The sequence below is a fragment of the Onychomys torridus genome, unplaced genomic scaffold (genome assembly GCF_903995425.1).
Source record: "Onychomys torridus unplaced genomic scaffold, mOncTor1.1, whole genome shotgun sequence".
Classification (NCBI taxonomy): domain Eukaryota; kingdom Metazoa; phylum Chordata; class Mammalia; order Rodentia; family Cricetidae; genus Onychomys; species Onychomys torridus.
Genome location: NW_023412724.1, coordinates 300 through 14,164, shown reverse-complemented (window position 1 = coordinate 14,164; position 13,865 = coordinate 300). Strand labels below are relative to the sequence as shown.

Here is a 13,865-nt window from a genome sequence, read left to right as displayed (position 1 = left end):
CCTAGAAAAGAGAGAGACAGACGTGAACAGGCCTTCGGGAAACACACGTGATCAAGAGAGAGAGAAGCCAGGGAACATGGTACCGGCTTATAAAGGCTGGGCCGTGCCTGTGTACACAGGCTCATGTGGCTATTCCACGCATGCGAGTAGATCACATGGTGCATGCGAGTAGATCACATGGTTACGTTTACGCAACCATGCCAAGCCATGTGGTCCTGGTCACGTGAGACATTTTGACCTGGAAATGGTTATTTTGAACTGGAAATAGCTAGGCAGAAGTGTCTAGGTCCTCTGGGCATGCCCAACTGTGGGGGCATGTTGTGAATTCATATCAGAGCTGATGATCGAACCCAGGGCCTTGCACTTGCTAGGCAAGCACTCTACCACTGAGCTAAATCCCCTACCCCATGAATCGCCCTCTTATCTATTAATTTTTTAGTTGGATGGTAAGTTAGTTGACTGTGTTTGGTTGCTCTGGTTGGATGGTAAGTTAGTTGACTGTGTGTGGTTGCTCTGGTCGGATGGTAAGTTAGTTGACTGTGTTTGGTTGCTCTGGTTGGATGGTAAGTTAGTTGACTGTGTTTGGTTGCTCTGTTTGGATGGTAAGTTAGTTGACTGTGTGTGGTTGCTCTGGTCGGATGGTAAGTTAGTTGACTGTGTTTGGTTGCTCTGGTTGGATGGTAAGTTAGTTGACTGTGGTTGCTCTGGTCGGATGGTAAGTTAGTTGACTGTGGTTGCTCTGGTTGGATGGTAAGTTAGTTGACTGTGTGTGGTTGCTCTGGTCGGATGGTAAGTTAGTTGACTGTGTTTGGTTGCTCTGGTTGGATGGTAAGTTAGTTGACTGTGTTTGGTTGCTCTGTTTGGATGGTAAGTTAGTTGACTGTGTTTGGTTGCTCTGGTTGGATGGTAAGTTAGTTGACTGTGTTTGCTCTGTTTGGATGGTAAGTTAGTTGACTGTGTTTGGTTGCTCTGGTCGGATGGTAAGTTAGTTGACTGTGTGTGGTTGCTCTGGTCGGATGGTAAGTTAGTTGACTGTGGTTGCTCTGGTCGGATGGTAAGTTAGTTGACTGTGTGTGGTTGCTCTGGTTGGATGGTAAGTTAGTTGACTGTGGTTGCTCTGTTTGGATGGTAAGTTAGTTGACTGTGTGTGGTTGCTCTGGTTGGATGGTAAGTTAGTTGACTGTGTTTGCTCTGTTTGGATGGTAAGTTAGTTGACTGTGGTTGGTTGCTCTGTTTGGATGGTAAGTTAGTTGACTGTGTTTGCTCTGTTTGGATGGTAAGTTAGTTGACTGTGTGTGGTTGCTCTGGTCGGATGGTAAGTTAGTTGACTGTGGTTGCTCTGGTCGGATGGTAAGTTAGTTGACTGTGTGTGGTTGCTCTGGTTGGATGGTAAGTTAGTTGACTGTGGTTGCTCTGGTTGGATGGTAAGTTAGTTGACTGTGTGTGGTTGCTCTGGTTGGATGGTAAGTTAGTTGACTGTGTTTGCTCTGTTTGGATGGTAAGTTAGTTGACTGTGTTTGGTTGCTCTGTTCGGATGGTAAGTTAGTTGACTGTGGTTGGTTGCTCTGTTTGGATGGTAAGTTAGTTGACTGTGTGTGGTTGCTCTGGTTGGATGGTAAGTTAGTTGACTGTGTTTGGTTGCTCTGTTTGGATGGTAAGTTAGTTGACTGTGTTTGGTTGCTCTGTTGGGATGGTAAGTTAGTTTGACTGTGTGTGGTTGCTCTGTTTGGATGGTAAGTTAGTTGACTGTGTGTGGTTGCTCTGGTTGGATGGTAAGTTAGTTGACTGTGGTTGCTCTGGTTGGATGGTAAGTTAGTTGACTGTGTTTGCTCTGGTCGGATGGTAAGTTAGTTGACTGTGGTTGCTCTGGTCGGATGGTAAGTTAGTTGACTGTGGTTGCTCTGGTCGGATGGTAAGTTAGTTGACTGTGTTTGGTTGCTCTGTTTGGATGGTAAGTTAGTTGACTGTGTTTGGTTGCTCTGTTTGGATGGTAAGTTAGTTGACTGTGTGTGGTTGCTCTGTTTGGATGGTAAGTTAGTTGACTGTTTGGTTGCTCTGGTCGGATGGTAAGTTAGTTGACTGTGTTTGCTCTGTTTGGATGGTAAGTTAGTTGACTGTGTGTGGTTGCTCTAGTTGGATGGTAAGTTAGTTGACTGTGTGTGGTTGCTCTGTTCGGATGGTAAGTTAGTTGACTGTGGTTGCTCTGTTTGGATGGTAAGTTAGTTGACTGTGTGTGGTTGCTCTGGTCGGATGGTAAGTTAGTTGACTGTGTGTGGTTGCTCTGTTTGGATGGTAAGTTAGTTGACTGTGTTTGCTCTGTTTGGATGGTAAGTTAGTTGACTGTGTGTTGGTTGCTCTGGTTGGATGGTAAGTTAGTTGACTGTGGTTGCTCTGGTTGGATGGTAAGTTAGTTGACTGTGGTTGCTCTGGTCGGATGGTAAGTTAGTTGACTGTGGTTGCTCTGGTCGGATGGTAAGTTAGTTGACTGTGGTTGCTCTGGTTGGATGGTAAGTTAGTTGACTGTGTGTGGTTGCTCTGTTTGGATGGTAAGTTAGTTGACTGTGGTTGCTCTGTTTGGATGGTAAGTTAGTTGACTGTGTTTGGTTGCTCTGGTCGGATGGTAAGTTAGTTGACTGTGGGTGGTTGCTCTGGTCGGATGGTAAGTTAGTTGACTGTGTGTGGTTGCTCTGGTCGGATGGTAAGTTAGTTGACTGTGTTTGGTTGCTCTGTTTGGATGGTAAGTTAGTTGACTGTGTTTGGTTGCTCTGGTCGGATGGTAAGTTAGTTGACTGTGTTTGGTTGCTCTGTTTGGATGGTAAGTTAGTTGACTGTGTGTGGTTGCTCTGGTTGGATGGTAAGTTAGTTGACTGTGTTTGGTTGCTCTGTTTGGATGGTAAGTTAGTTGACTGTGGTTGCTGTGGTCGGATGGTAAGTTAGTTGACTGTGTGTGGTTGCTCTGGTTGGATGGTAAGTTAGTTGACTGTGTTTGCTCTGTTTGGATGGTAAGTTAGTTGACTGTGTGTGGTTGCTCTGGTCGGATGGTAAGTTAGTTGACTGTGGTTGGTTGCTCTGGTTGGATGGTAAGTTAGTTGACTGTGTTTGGTTGCTCTGTTTGGATGGTAAGTTAGTTGACTGTGGTTTGGTTGCTCTGTTTGGATGGTAAGTTAGTTGACTGTGTTTGCTCTGTTTGGATGGTAAGTATTAGTTGACTGTGTGTGGTTGCTCTGGTCGGATGGTAAGTTAGTTGACTGTGTGTGGTTGCTCTGGTCGGTATGGTAAGTTAGTTGACTGTGGTTCTTCTGGTCGGATGGTAAGTTAGTTGACTGTTGTGTGGTTGCTCTGGTTGGATGGTAAGTTAGTTTGACTGTTGGTTGCTCGTTTTGGATGGTAAGTTAGTTGACTGTGTGTGGTTGCTCTGGTTGGATGGTAAGTTAGTTGACTGTGTTTGGTTGCTCTGGTTGGATGGTAAGTTAGTTGACTGTGTTTGGTTGCTCTGTTGGATGGTAAGTTAGTTGACTGTGGTTGGTTGCTCTGGTTGGATGGTAAGTTAGTTGACTGTGGTTGCTCTGTTTGGATGGTAAGTTAGTTGACTGTGTGTGGTTGCTCTGGTCGGATGGTAAGTTAGTTGACTGTGTTTGGTTGCTCTGGTCGGATGGTAAGTTAGTTGACTGTGGTTGCTCTGGTCGGATGGTAAGTTAGTTGACTGTGTTTGGTTGCTCTGGTCGGATGGTAAGTTAGTTGACTGTGGTTGCTCTGGTTTGGATGGTAAGTTAGTTGACTGTGTGTGGTTGCTCTGGTTGGATGGTAAGTTAGTTGACTGTGTTTGCTCTGTTTGGATGGTAAAGTTAGTTGACTGTGTTTGGTTGCTCTGTTCGGATGGTAAGTTAGTTGACTGTGGTTGGTTGCTCTGTTTGGATGGTAAGTTAGTTGACTGTGTGTGGTTGCTCTGGTTGGATGGTAAGTTAGTTGACTGTGTTTGGTTGCTCTGGTTGGATGGTAAGTTAGTTGACTGTGTTTGCTCTGTTTGGATGGTAAGTTAGTTGACTGTGTTTGGTTGCTCTGTTTGGATGGTAAGTTAGTTGACTGTGTGTGGTTGCTCTGGTTGGATGGTAAGTTAGTTGACTGTGGTTGCTCTGGTTGGATGGTAAGTTAGTTGACTGTGTTTGCTCTGGTCGGGATGGTAGTTAGTTGACTGTGGTTGCCTCTGGTTGGATGGTAAGTTAGTTGACTGTGGTTGCTCTGGTCGGTGGTAAGTTAGTTGACCTGTTGGTTTGCTCTGGTCGGGATGGTAAGTTAGTTGCTGTGGTTGCTCTGGTTGGATGGTAAGTTTTAGTTGACTATAGTGACGGACACACGGACAGACAAGACATACAGAAACAGACCCAAGGGAGACAGTGGGAGAGCAATAATTCCCTGAGTGTCCTCACTTCTCTGACCTCAAAACAGTGCCAAGCTGGGCATAGCAGCTGGGTTGACCAACCAGATGCCTAAGAGCTGCTGGGACATGGCTCAGTGTAAGCATGAGGACCCGAGTTCAAATACCCAGGACTCACATAAAAAAGGCAGGTCTTGCCAGGGCAATGTGGGCTATGCCTACGATCTCTGTGACCCGAGGCCAGCCAGGGATGCATAGAGACTGTCTCAAAAGAAGAATGTGCAGGAGAGGCAGGGGCCTGGAGACATGACCCAGTGGCCAGAGCATCGGCTGCTCTCGTAGAGGACCCGAGTTCTAGTCCCAGCACACAGACATGGTGACTCACAACCATCTGTGACTCCAGTTCCTGGGGATCCGACGGCCTCTGCAGTCACCAGGCAGCTGTGTAGGATCAGACATACATGTGGGCAAAACCCACACACCAAATCAAAAAAACAGGCATGTCCTGGTAACCGGAATGTCTGGGGCTTGAGGGCCAGCCTAGCTAAAGGGTGCACTCTAGGCTCAGTGAAACCTGTCTCAAAAACCATGTGTGGGTGGTGTGTAGGCATAAGAGGCTCCTGGGAGACCCGTCCCCAGAGAGGACAGCTGCGGAGGAAAGGTGTCACAGGAGCGGTCTGATCCACAGACTTGGCCATCCTGCGGTGCAGTGACTGTAAAAAAAAATCTTAACTTTTTGGGCCAGGCGGGCTGGGGACCCTAACACATTCAGGCAAATAAAGCAGGCTGGGCTGGTGAGAAGGCTCAGCTGGGAAAGGCAGCCAAGTCTGACGGGGCCTGAGTTCCGTTCCTAGGAGCCACCTGGTGGGAGGGAGACCCGACTCCTTCAAGTTGTTCCCTGACGGCCTCACATTAACCCCCCCCCACCCCCCCACACGTGTGTAGACACACGTACACACATAAAGGGAATAAGTAAATGTAATAAAATTTAAACCAAACAAAAGGAATTCCGTGTTTATTGCAGATGGGTCCCTTGTCCCTCCTATGCATAGATGGGTCCCAGTGGCTCTGGGTCAAGGGGTGTGGGGTGGAGTGTGTGGCTGCCCCTCGGGCACATCCTGAGTCACAAGCGAGGTGTGGTGGGTGGAGAGGCACACTAATCCCCAGCCCTGGGATACAGCCTCTTCCGCTCGTGTGGGACTGCCTGTGTCCTGAGATTCCACGGAGGGACCCAGACAAGGGGACACAGTGAGACTCGGAAGGAGCTGTGCTGGGCCTGGTGGCATCCGAATGCCATCCCTGCTACTGTGGAGGCTGAGGGTGGGCAGGGCGCTAGCTCCAGGCCAGCCTGGGCTACAGCAGTAAGTTCAAGGCCAGCCTGAGTGACTTAGGGAGCCCAGGTCTCAAAGAAAAATCTGAAAACGGCAGGGCATGGCATGTGCAAGTCTGGGCTCAGTCCCCAGCACATAAAAAACAAAACAAAAAACCCCAACATGTGTGGTTCCTACAAGTACCCCTCCTGCCCCACACACTTGGGTCAGCTGGGTACAGCCTCGGTCTTCACTCTTTTGGGGGGCCTGTGGGGTACAGAGCTGTCGGGCTCTGGCTTACACGGAGTGTGCACTGAGCCATTGAAATGTGCAGGAGGCTCAGCCTTGGGTGCAGCTGGGCGCGGCAGGGGTGGCAGGGCCTTGTCCAGCACACGGGGTCCTTCCCAGGTGGGGATCTCCAGCCCCAGATGCTTCATGAGCCTGCTCATCACCTCGTCCACATAGCCGTGGATGCACAGGTCAGCCTGGCGGTCCTGCCCGAATAAGGGATGGTCAGGTCGGAGCAGAGGACATGGCAGGGGAGACAGGGCTTTGTGGGCCACAGGGCAGGGCACTGGCACATACGTGTTTTGTGGGCTGTAGGTTGACAATGACCAGACGACCTCCCCGGCGCTTAGTGGCAAGGGGCAGGTTCCCACTGGGACGGATCTGCAGCGAAGTGCCCAGGGTGACTGACAGGTCTGCGGTTCTGAGAGCAGGAAGCAGTGAGGGGGCTGAGGGCGTGGCCAGGCTGGAGCCCCGCCCAGAATCTCTAGTGAGGCGCTGGCTCTGTGCACAGGATTTATTACTACACACAAGGCTCAGTATTCTCCCCAGTACCACAGAAACCCTGAAAACAAGAAACTAAACAAACCTTCCAGTCATCCTGTGTTCTCCTTTGCCTCTATCCTGCCCAAGGTGTGGGTGATGCAGGGGACCCCTCTGCTGTCCCACTCCTGCGTCCTGACCTTCTGTGGAAGTCTATCCCATGCTCCCACCCAGGGAGCGCAGGGTCATACCTGCTGGCCTCATCAGCGAGCATCAGGTCCCGGTCAGGCAGGGCGTCTTCCCAGTCCAGAATGGTGTCCCTCAGCTCCCCTCTGGCAGGTCAGGGAAGGGAGTCAGGGCCCTCACCTCCTGACGGGTGCAGGTGTGAGGCAAGTCACTCACCTACAGGCCCGGAGTCCCCTCGCCTTGGCTACCGTGCAGAGCCGGCCCGTGGCCTTGAGGCCCATGGTCCCCACGACTGCGTCTCTCACGTACTGCCTGCACAGGGAGGAAGCGGGGGACGTGCTTTCTCTAGTGTTCGTTCAAGGATCTGCAGGTGGCAGAACCAGTGTACTGGGGCACAGGCTCAACCCCTGGGCCACACAGCAAGACACACAGCCAAGGGACAGATAGGCAGACGGCTCGGTCTGCAAAGTGCTCGCCATGCAAACATAAGGCCCTAAGTCTGAGTCACCAGAACCGAAGTATGAAGAGGGCACGGTGGAGCATAAGCTGAGACGGGGACCCCGCGAGCTCACTGCCTACTTGGCTAAACCAGCCAGCCACAGTTCTGACAGGGACTGAGTTAAGGCGCCCACAAGTGGGGGGCGGGGGACAGAGGCAGCTAAGCCCAACATGATGATCTCAGCACCTGTGATCTCAGCACCCAGGAAGCTGAGGCAGGAGGATGGCAGATTCCAGGCTAACCCAGGCAATTTAATGAGGTTCTTTCTGAAAAAGAACCACCAGAGAGACCCAGAAGCACAGCTCTTGCCTAGCACCCCGCGGCTCTGGTGTAAAGCCTTGCTACCCTCCAGCCCAGGGGTGTGGGTTGGGGGAGGGGGCAGGGAGAACCCCTCATTTCCAAGGGCGTGGCTTGTGACACCCCATTTTGTAGCTCCTTGCTTGGGGGATTGCAAAGGAAGGCTCTGCCTATTTCCAGTCTGTTTATCTGACTGTCCCTGGAGACAGGGCCGCCTCCCAGGCTCCCCTAGGCCCACCCCGGGAGAGCCTGGCTAAGCCCGCCCTCCTGGCCTTCACACTCACGTCTTACACTTGGGACATTCCTCTACAAACATGTTTCCGTGGAGCTCTGCCAGCTTGTCCCTGTGGAAGAGGATGTGAGTCAGGACCTTTCCCAAAGCCCGAGGCTTGGGCCAGTTGCTCAGCCTGCCTCCTCCTCCAGAAAGCCTTCCCGGGCTGCTCATCCACAAGGCCCACGGACTTCTCTTTCCTGATCCTCACATCAAGCCTGTCCCGGTCTGAGGAATTGTTACGGAAAGAGCCGACCTTATTTTTGCAAACACACAACTACCTGCTCCCCACTACAAACAACTGCTGTCCAGATGGACAGTGGTGGCGCACGCCCTTAATCCCAGGAGACAGAGGCAGATGGATCTCTGGGAGTTCAAGTCCAGCCTGGGATACAGAGCGAGATTCAGGACATCCAGGGTTACATTGAGAAACTGGTTCAAAATAAGCCACTAAAAAAAAAAAAATCTGTTGGCTTAAGAAAGCCTGCCCAGAATCCCCAGTGAGGGCTGGGGGCGTGGTCAGGCAGAGTGCCCCTGCTTAGAATCCCTATTGACCAAGCGCTGGCCTGCTTTGGGCTCCAAGCTCCGCCCTCTTTCCATCTCCGATAAATGCCGTGAGGGGAAGGGGTGCCCCCACGCCCCTTGGCCCCCTCCCACCTGACCTGGGGAAGCCGGAGCGCACGTGCAGCCCGTCCACATTCTGGCTGACCAGGAAGCTGAGGAAGCCCACGCGCTCCAGCTGCACCAGGGCCATGTGCGTCTTGGAGGGCCTGGCGCTCTCAAAGGTGGTGTCGAACTTGGGGGCCAGGCCACGCTCCTCCATGGTCCACACGCCGTGGGGGCCTCTGGGGGCAACGAGCAGAGCAAGGAAGAGAAACCGGCCAGAAACTCACTTCCCAGCCCGCGGCCCCTGCTAACACCGGAGTCGGTCCATGCCGGACCCTGTTGGGGACGCTGGCAGGCAGCCACGTAGGCAAGGGCTCTATGGAGAGAGCGGGCGGCTTCACTAAGAGGCTTAGGGCCTGGGGGTAAGAAGGCATGGGAGCTCACTGGGTCTGGGCCCGCCTTCCCAGAGTGCTTTGCAGCCGTCCCCGTGAGCCTGCAAATTCCAAAGGCTGCACTTGCCCGCATCCCTTGCAGCTACGCTATCATTCGGGTATGTTCTTGCTAGTGGGCATGCGAACATGTGAAGTGTCTGCTGGACACGGGGACACGGAAAGGTTGCTCTCCCGCGTCACCCCAGTCCCTGGAGGTATCAGCAAGAGCCCTGCCTCAGTTTCCCCTCCGTGGCACGGACCTGAAGTCGGGGATGCCAGAGGCGGTGCTGATGCCGGCGCCCGTGTGGAAGACCACTCTGGAGGACTGCCACATCAGCCGTGCCAGCTCCCACACCTTGTGCTCCAGCTCCTCCGGGGGGTCGAAGATCTGTGGGGGTCAGAGGGCATAAGGGGTCAGCACGTGACTCCCTCTCACCCTCCCCCCAGTGGGCTAGTTCAGCAGGCGCCCGTGACACCCAGTGACCTCACTTCCGGCCTGACTTTGGATAACCCCAGTGTCTCCTAAATCAAGATGCGGGTTTGCCTAGGCCAGCCTGGGGTACAGAGCGGGGTCAGGCCGGCCTGGGGTACACAGAGCGGGGTCAGGCCAGCCTGGGGTACAGAGCGGGGTCAGGCCGGCCTGGGGTACAGAGCGGGGTCAGGCCAGCCTGGGGTACACAGAGCGGGGTCAGGCCAGCCTGGGGTACAGAGCGGGGTCAGGCCAGCCTGGGGTACAGAGCGGGGTCAGGCCAGCCTGGGGTACACAGAGCGGGGTCAGGCCAGCCTGGGGTACACAGAGCGGGGTCAGGCCGGCCTGGGGTACAGAGCGGGGTCAGGCCGGCCTGGGGTACAGAGCGGGGTCAGGCCGGCCTGGGGTACAGAGCGGGGTCAGGCCGGCCCTGGGGTACAGAGCGGGGTCAGGCCAGCCTGGGGTACAGAGCGGGGTCAGGCCGGCCTGGGGTTCAGAGCGGGGTCAGGCCAGCCTGGGGTACACAGAGCGGGGTCAGGCCGGCCTGGGGTTCAGAGCGGGGTCAGGCCAGCCTGGGGTACACAGAGCGGGGTCAGGCCGGCCTGGGGTTCAGAGCGGGGTCAGGCCGGCCTGGGGTTCACAGAGCGGGGTCAGGCCGGCCTGGGGTACACAGAGCGGGGTCAGTAACCGCGCACCCTTCCCCGGCCGGACCCGAGTCAGCCCGGACGCTCAGGGGCGTGCCGCCCGCCCTCCGGGAAGTCCTTCCCATTGTCCAGATGCCCCGGCCCCCGGCCCCCGGTCCCCGGTCCCCGGCCCCGCTCCCCCGCTCCCCCGGCCCCCGGCCCCCGCTCCTCCGGCCCCCGCTCCTCCGGCCCCGGCCCCCGCTCCTCCGGCCCCCGCTCCTCCGGCCCCCGCTCCTCCGGCCCCCGCTCCTCCGGCCCCGGCCCCGGCCCCGGCCCCGGCCCCCGCTCCCCCGGTCCCCCGGCCCCCGGTCCCCCGGCCCCCGCTCCCCCGGCCCCCGGCCCCGGCCCGTCTGGGGTCATCCGGGGACCCCGACACCGCGGCCCTCACCTCGGGCAGTCCACACTTGCCCTTGTCCGCGTACGGTGACAGCCCGGCCGCATAATTCACCGACATCGTCGCCGGCGCTGCCGCACGGAACAATAAAGTTTCCCTTGTTGAGACCGCTTCCGCCGGAAGTGGGGAGGAGTCAGCCGGGGAAGAGGACCCGCCTTCCCTAGAGCCACGGGTGTGTGTGTGCGGTGTGTGTGGGGTGTGGGGGTGTGTGGGGTGTGGGTGTGGGGGGGTGTGGGTGAGGGTGTGTGGGGTGTGGGTGAGGGTGTGTGGGGGGTGTGTGTGTGTGGGGTGTGTGTGTGGGGTGTGGGTGAGGGTGTGTGGGGTGTGGGTGATGGCGGCGGCGGCGGAAGAGGCGTCCTTTCCAGAGTGCATGCGCCGCGCTGACGCCGCGCTGACGCCACGCGCGCCATCAGTAGTGCTGGCAGCTGACTCGTGTGCGTTCCCCAGACCTAGGCTGCGGGCTGTCCCGGACCGGAAAGTTGATGTTGTGGCCGCTCACTGGAGCCGAGGCAGGAGGCTTGCGAGTCCCAGGCCAGCCCGGCTGGGCAGCGAGACCCTGTTTCATAACAGGGACAAACTCACCAACAAAACCCATTAAAAATAAACCCCTCTGGGGCTTTGGCTCAGTGGGCAGAGCCCCGCCCTGCGTGCATGCAGCCCCTGTGGGAGTTCAAAGCCAGTCTGGGCTGCGTGAGACCCTCCGCTGTGTGATTCTCAGACCGTCTCTGCCGCTCTCTGGGCCACAGGAGAGAGAGAATGAATGGGAACGTGGGGTTCGGGGGCAGAGCAAAGACCCCCGGACTCCCTGCCAATAATTCCTCGGCTTTGTTTCTGGGGTGCGTCTCCAGGGATAGCACAGAGCATCAGGTCCCCCGAACGGAGCGAGTCCCATATGTTACACAGAGGTGCCCAGAGAGATAGATGGAGAAGGAGATACTGGGGTCACGATCACAACCCGACCCTTGTGCCTGCTGGTGGTGGTCATAGGCAGGACCAGGTCATAGTGATGGTGCCTGGGAACCCGGGTGAGGGCAGCATGTGACTACGGGAACCTCGTGATCCCGGCGGGGACCCCCAGGAAGGCTTCCCGGAGGAGGGAGCGCACAGGCGGGAGGGAGAGGCCGTCCTGGGGCTGCCCAGCTGAGCACGCTGGCCAGCGCAGCTTGTCTCCTCCCTCTGCTCACCCCATCCCCCTGGGCGGGTGCCCCCCCAAACCTGATCGGGTGTCACCCCGACTCTGCTGCTGGCAGCTCGCACCTGGAGCGAGTAACCAGAGAGGCTGTGGTGGACGGACGCAGGGCTCTGGTCTGCAGTCGCCTGAGGTAGGGAGATAGGCTGGGGAGGCCCGGGTGGACACGGCCCTGGGTCCCAAGGAAAGGGAGGCCTGGGAACCGGTGCTGCGCCACAGCCGGCTGCCTGCGACACCCCGAACACATGCACCCACACACTCATGACAGGCGCATGCGTCCCACCAGACAGCCACGGCCCTGGCTCAGTGTGCACCCTCCTCCCTGAACCTTTGTGGGGACCCACAGGTCACTGGACCTGTGCTGCTGCAGTCACCTCTTCCAGGAGGCCTTCCCCACCTCCAGGCTGCGATTCTCCTGACTGGAAACCCGTGGACCAGGCTCCTGGGTGTTACTCACCGTTGGGTGTGATTGAACTTTATAGTTGGGGGTAAGAGTGAACAGTCACATTGAGTGTAGAGGAGGAAGGATGGACGGGTGGGTGGACATGTGGATGGATGGATGGGTAGATGCATGGATGGGTGGATGGATGGATGATGGATGGATGGATGGATGGATGGGTGGATGGGTGGATGGATGGATGGGTGGATGGGTGGGTGGGGTGGGTGGGTGGATGGATGGATGGGTGGGTGGGTGGGTGGATGGATGGGTGGGTGGATGGATGGGTGGATGGATGGATGGATGGGTGGATGGATGGGTGGATGGATGGATGGGTGGATGGATGGGTGGATGGGTGGATGGATGGATGGGTGGATGGATGGGTGGATGGATGGATGGATGGATGGGTGGATGGGTGGGTGGGTGGATGGATGGATGGGTGGATGGGTGGGTGGGTGGGTGGGTGGATGGATGGATGGGTGGGTGGGTGGGTGGGTGGATGGATGGATGGGTGGGTGGGTGGGTGGATGGATGGGTGGATGGGTGGGTGGGTGGGTGGGTGGATGGATGGGTGGGTGGGTGGGTGGATGGATGGATGGATGGATGGATGGGTGGATGGATGGATGGGTGGATGGATGGATGGATGGGTGGGTGGATGGATGGATGGGTGGATGGATGGGTGGATGGATGGATGGGTGGATGGATGGATGGGTGGATGGATGGGTGGATGGATGGATGGATGGGTGGATGGGTGGGTGGGTGGATGGATGGATGGGTGGATGGGTGGGTGGGTGGGTGGATGGATGGATGGGTGGATGGATGGGTGGGTGGGTGGGTGGATGGATGGATGGATGGGTGGTTGGATGGATGGATGGATGGATGGATGGGTGGATGGATGATGGATGGATGGGTGGATGGGTGGATGGGTGGATGGGTGGTTGGATGGATGGATGGGTGGATGGATGGGTGGATGGATGGATGGGTGGATGGATGGATGGATGGATGGGTGGGTGGGTGGATGGATGGATGGATGGATGGGTGGATGGATGGATGGATGGATGGGTGGTTGGATGGATGGATGGTTGGATGGGTGGGTGGGTCTGGCAACAAGGGACTGCCTGTCCAGTGTCTCCTCCCCTCTAATTCTAGTAAGTAAGGAGAGTGTTACTGGACTAAGCCTGGTGAGGGCTCCTTGCTTAGAATGCTGGATTGAGGTCGAGGAATTGACCCATCCAAGGAGAATGCAGGAAGTTCCCCATGGGGAGGTGGAGTTCCTTCTCTCTGGGGGACAGGCATGGATCAGCCATGGGGTTTCATGAACAGGAGTTCCACAGAGACGGTGGGGGGATTATTGGCATCAGTGGTTGTACAAGTTCAAGATTGCAGAGCAGTGTCATGGTGATGCCTGTTTACCGTCTGTGAGCCTCTTCTAGTGACTGCACTGAGCACTCACAGCTATGGAACCAAGGGGGGATTATCTCCTCTGTTTACAGTTGAGGACGGTTCTCAGAGAGGGCAAGTAACCTGCATGGGGAGACACACAGCAGAGAGGGTAGCAGATCTGCCCTGGTGGGGGCTGGCAGTGTGAGGTGAGCATAGAGGCTGTGCTGTGCAGGGTGCTGTGGTGACTGCCCCCACACCCTACCTCACTTCACCCACTCCTTCCCTAGAGACAGGAGGAGAGCCCCCAGCCAGTGTGATGAAGACCCTCCGGGCAAGGTTCAAGAAGACAGAGGTGTGTCTGTAGGGCTGGGGGAGGGCATGAGCCCTCAGTCCTACCTCCTGGAGCCCCCACTGTAGCTTAGAACCCAGGGCTCCGCCTTTAGTCACCCCCACCCCCACCCCATGCCCCCAGTGACTTTCCCAGCAGCTTCATGGACCAGTTTTGTTTTTTTTTTTTTTTTTTCCTGTTAACCAAATGCTAACCCCCCACATGGGTCTACTGACTCCC

At 56.2% G+C, this 13,865-nt stretch overlaps 1 protein-coding gene and 1 long non-coding RNA gene across 2 annotated transcripts; one reads left to right on the top strand and one right to left on the bottom strand.

Annotated features, from left to right (window-relative positions):
• Positions 1-5,745: 5,745 nt before the first annotated feature.
• Sirt6 (sirtuin 6) lies at positions 5,746-10,508 on the bottom strand. Its single transcript, XM_036176209.1, has 8 exons — positions 10,284-10,508; positions 9,004-9,131; positions 8,369-8,551; positions 7,720-7,779; positions 6,856-6,951; positions 6,705-6,785; positions 6,271-6,394; positions 5,746-6,179 (listed from the first exon to the last, which is right to left on the bottom strand). Exons 1-8 carry the CDS (start codon positions 10,347-10,349, stop codon positions 5,913-5,915), a joined length of 1,005 nt encoding a protein of 334 aa, XP_036032102.1. The 5' UTR covers positions 10,350-10,508; the 3' UTR covers positions 5,746-5,912.
• On the top strand, positions 10,389-13,650 carry LOC118575806. The gene is made up of 4 exons (XR_004943892.1): positions 10,389-10,461; positions 10,737-11,611; positions 11,825-11,966; positions 13,591-13,650. It is a non-coding gene; the product is annotated as an uncharacterized LOC118575806 (long non-coding RNA).
• The last annotated feature ends 215 nt before the right edge of the window (positions 13,651-13,865 follow it).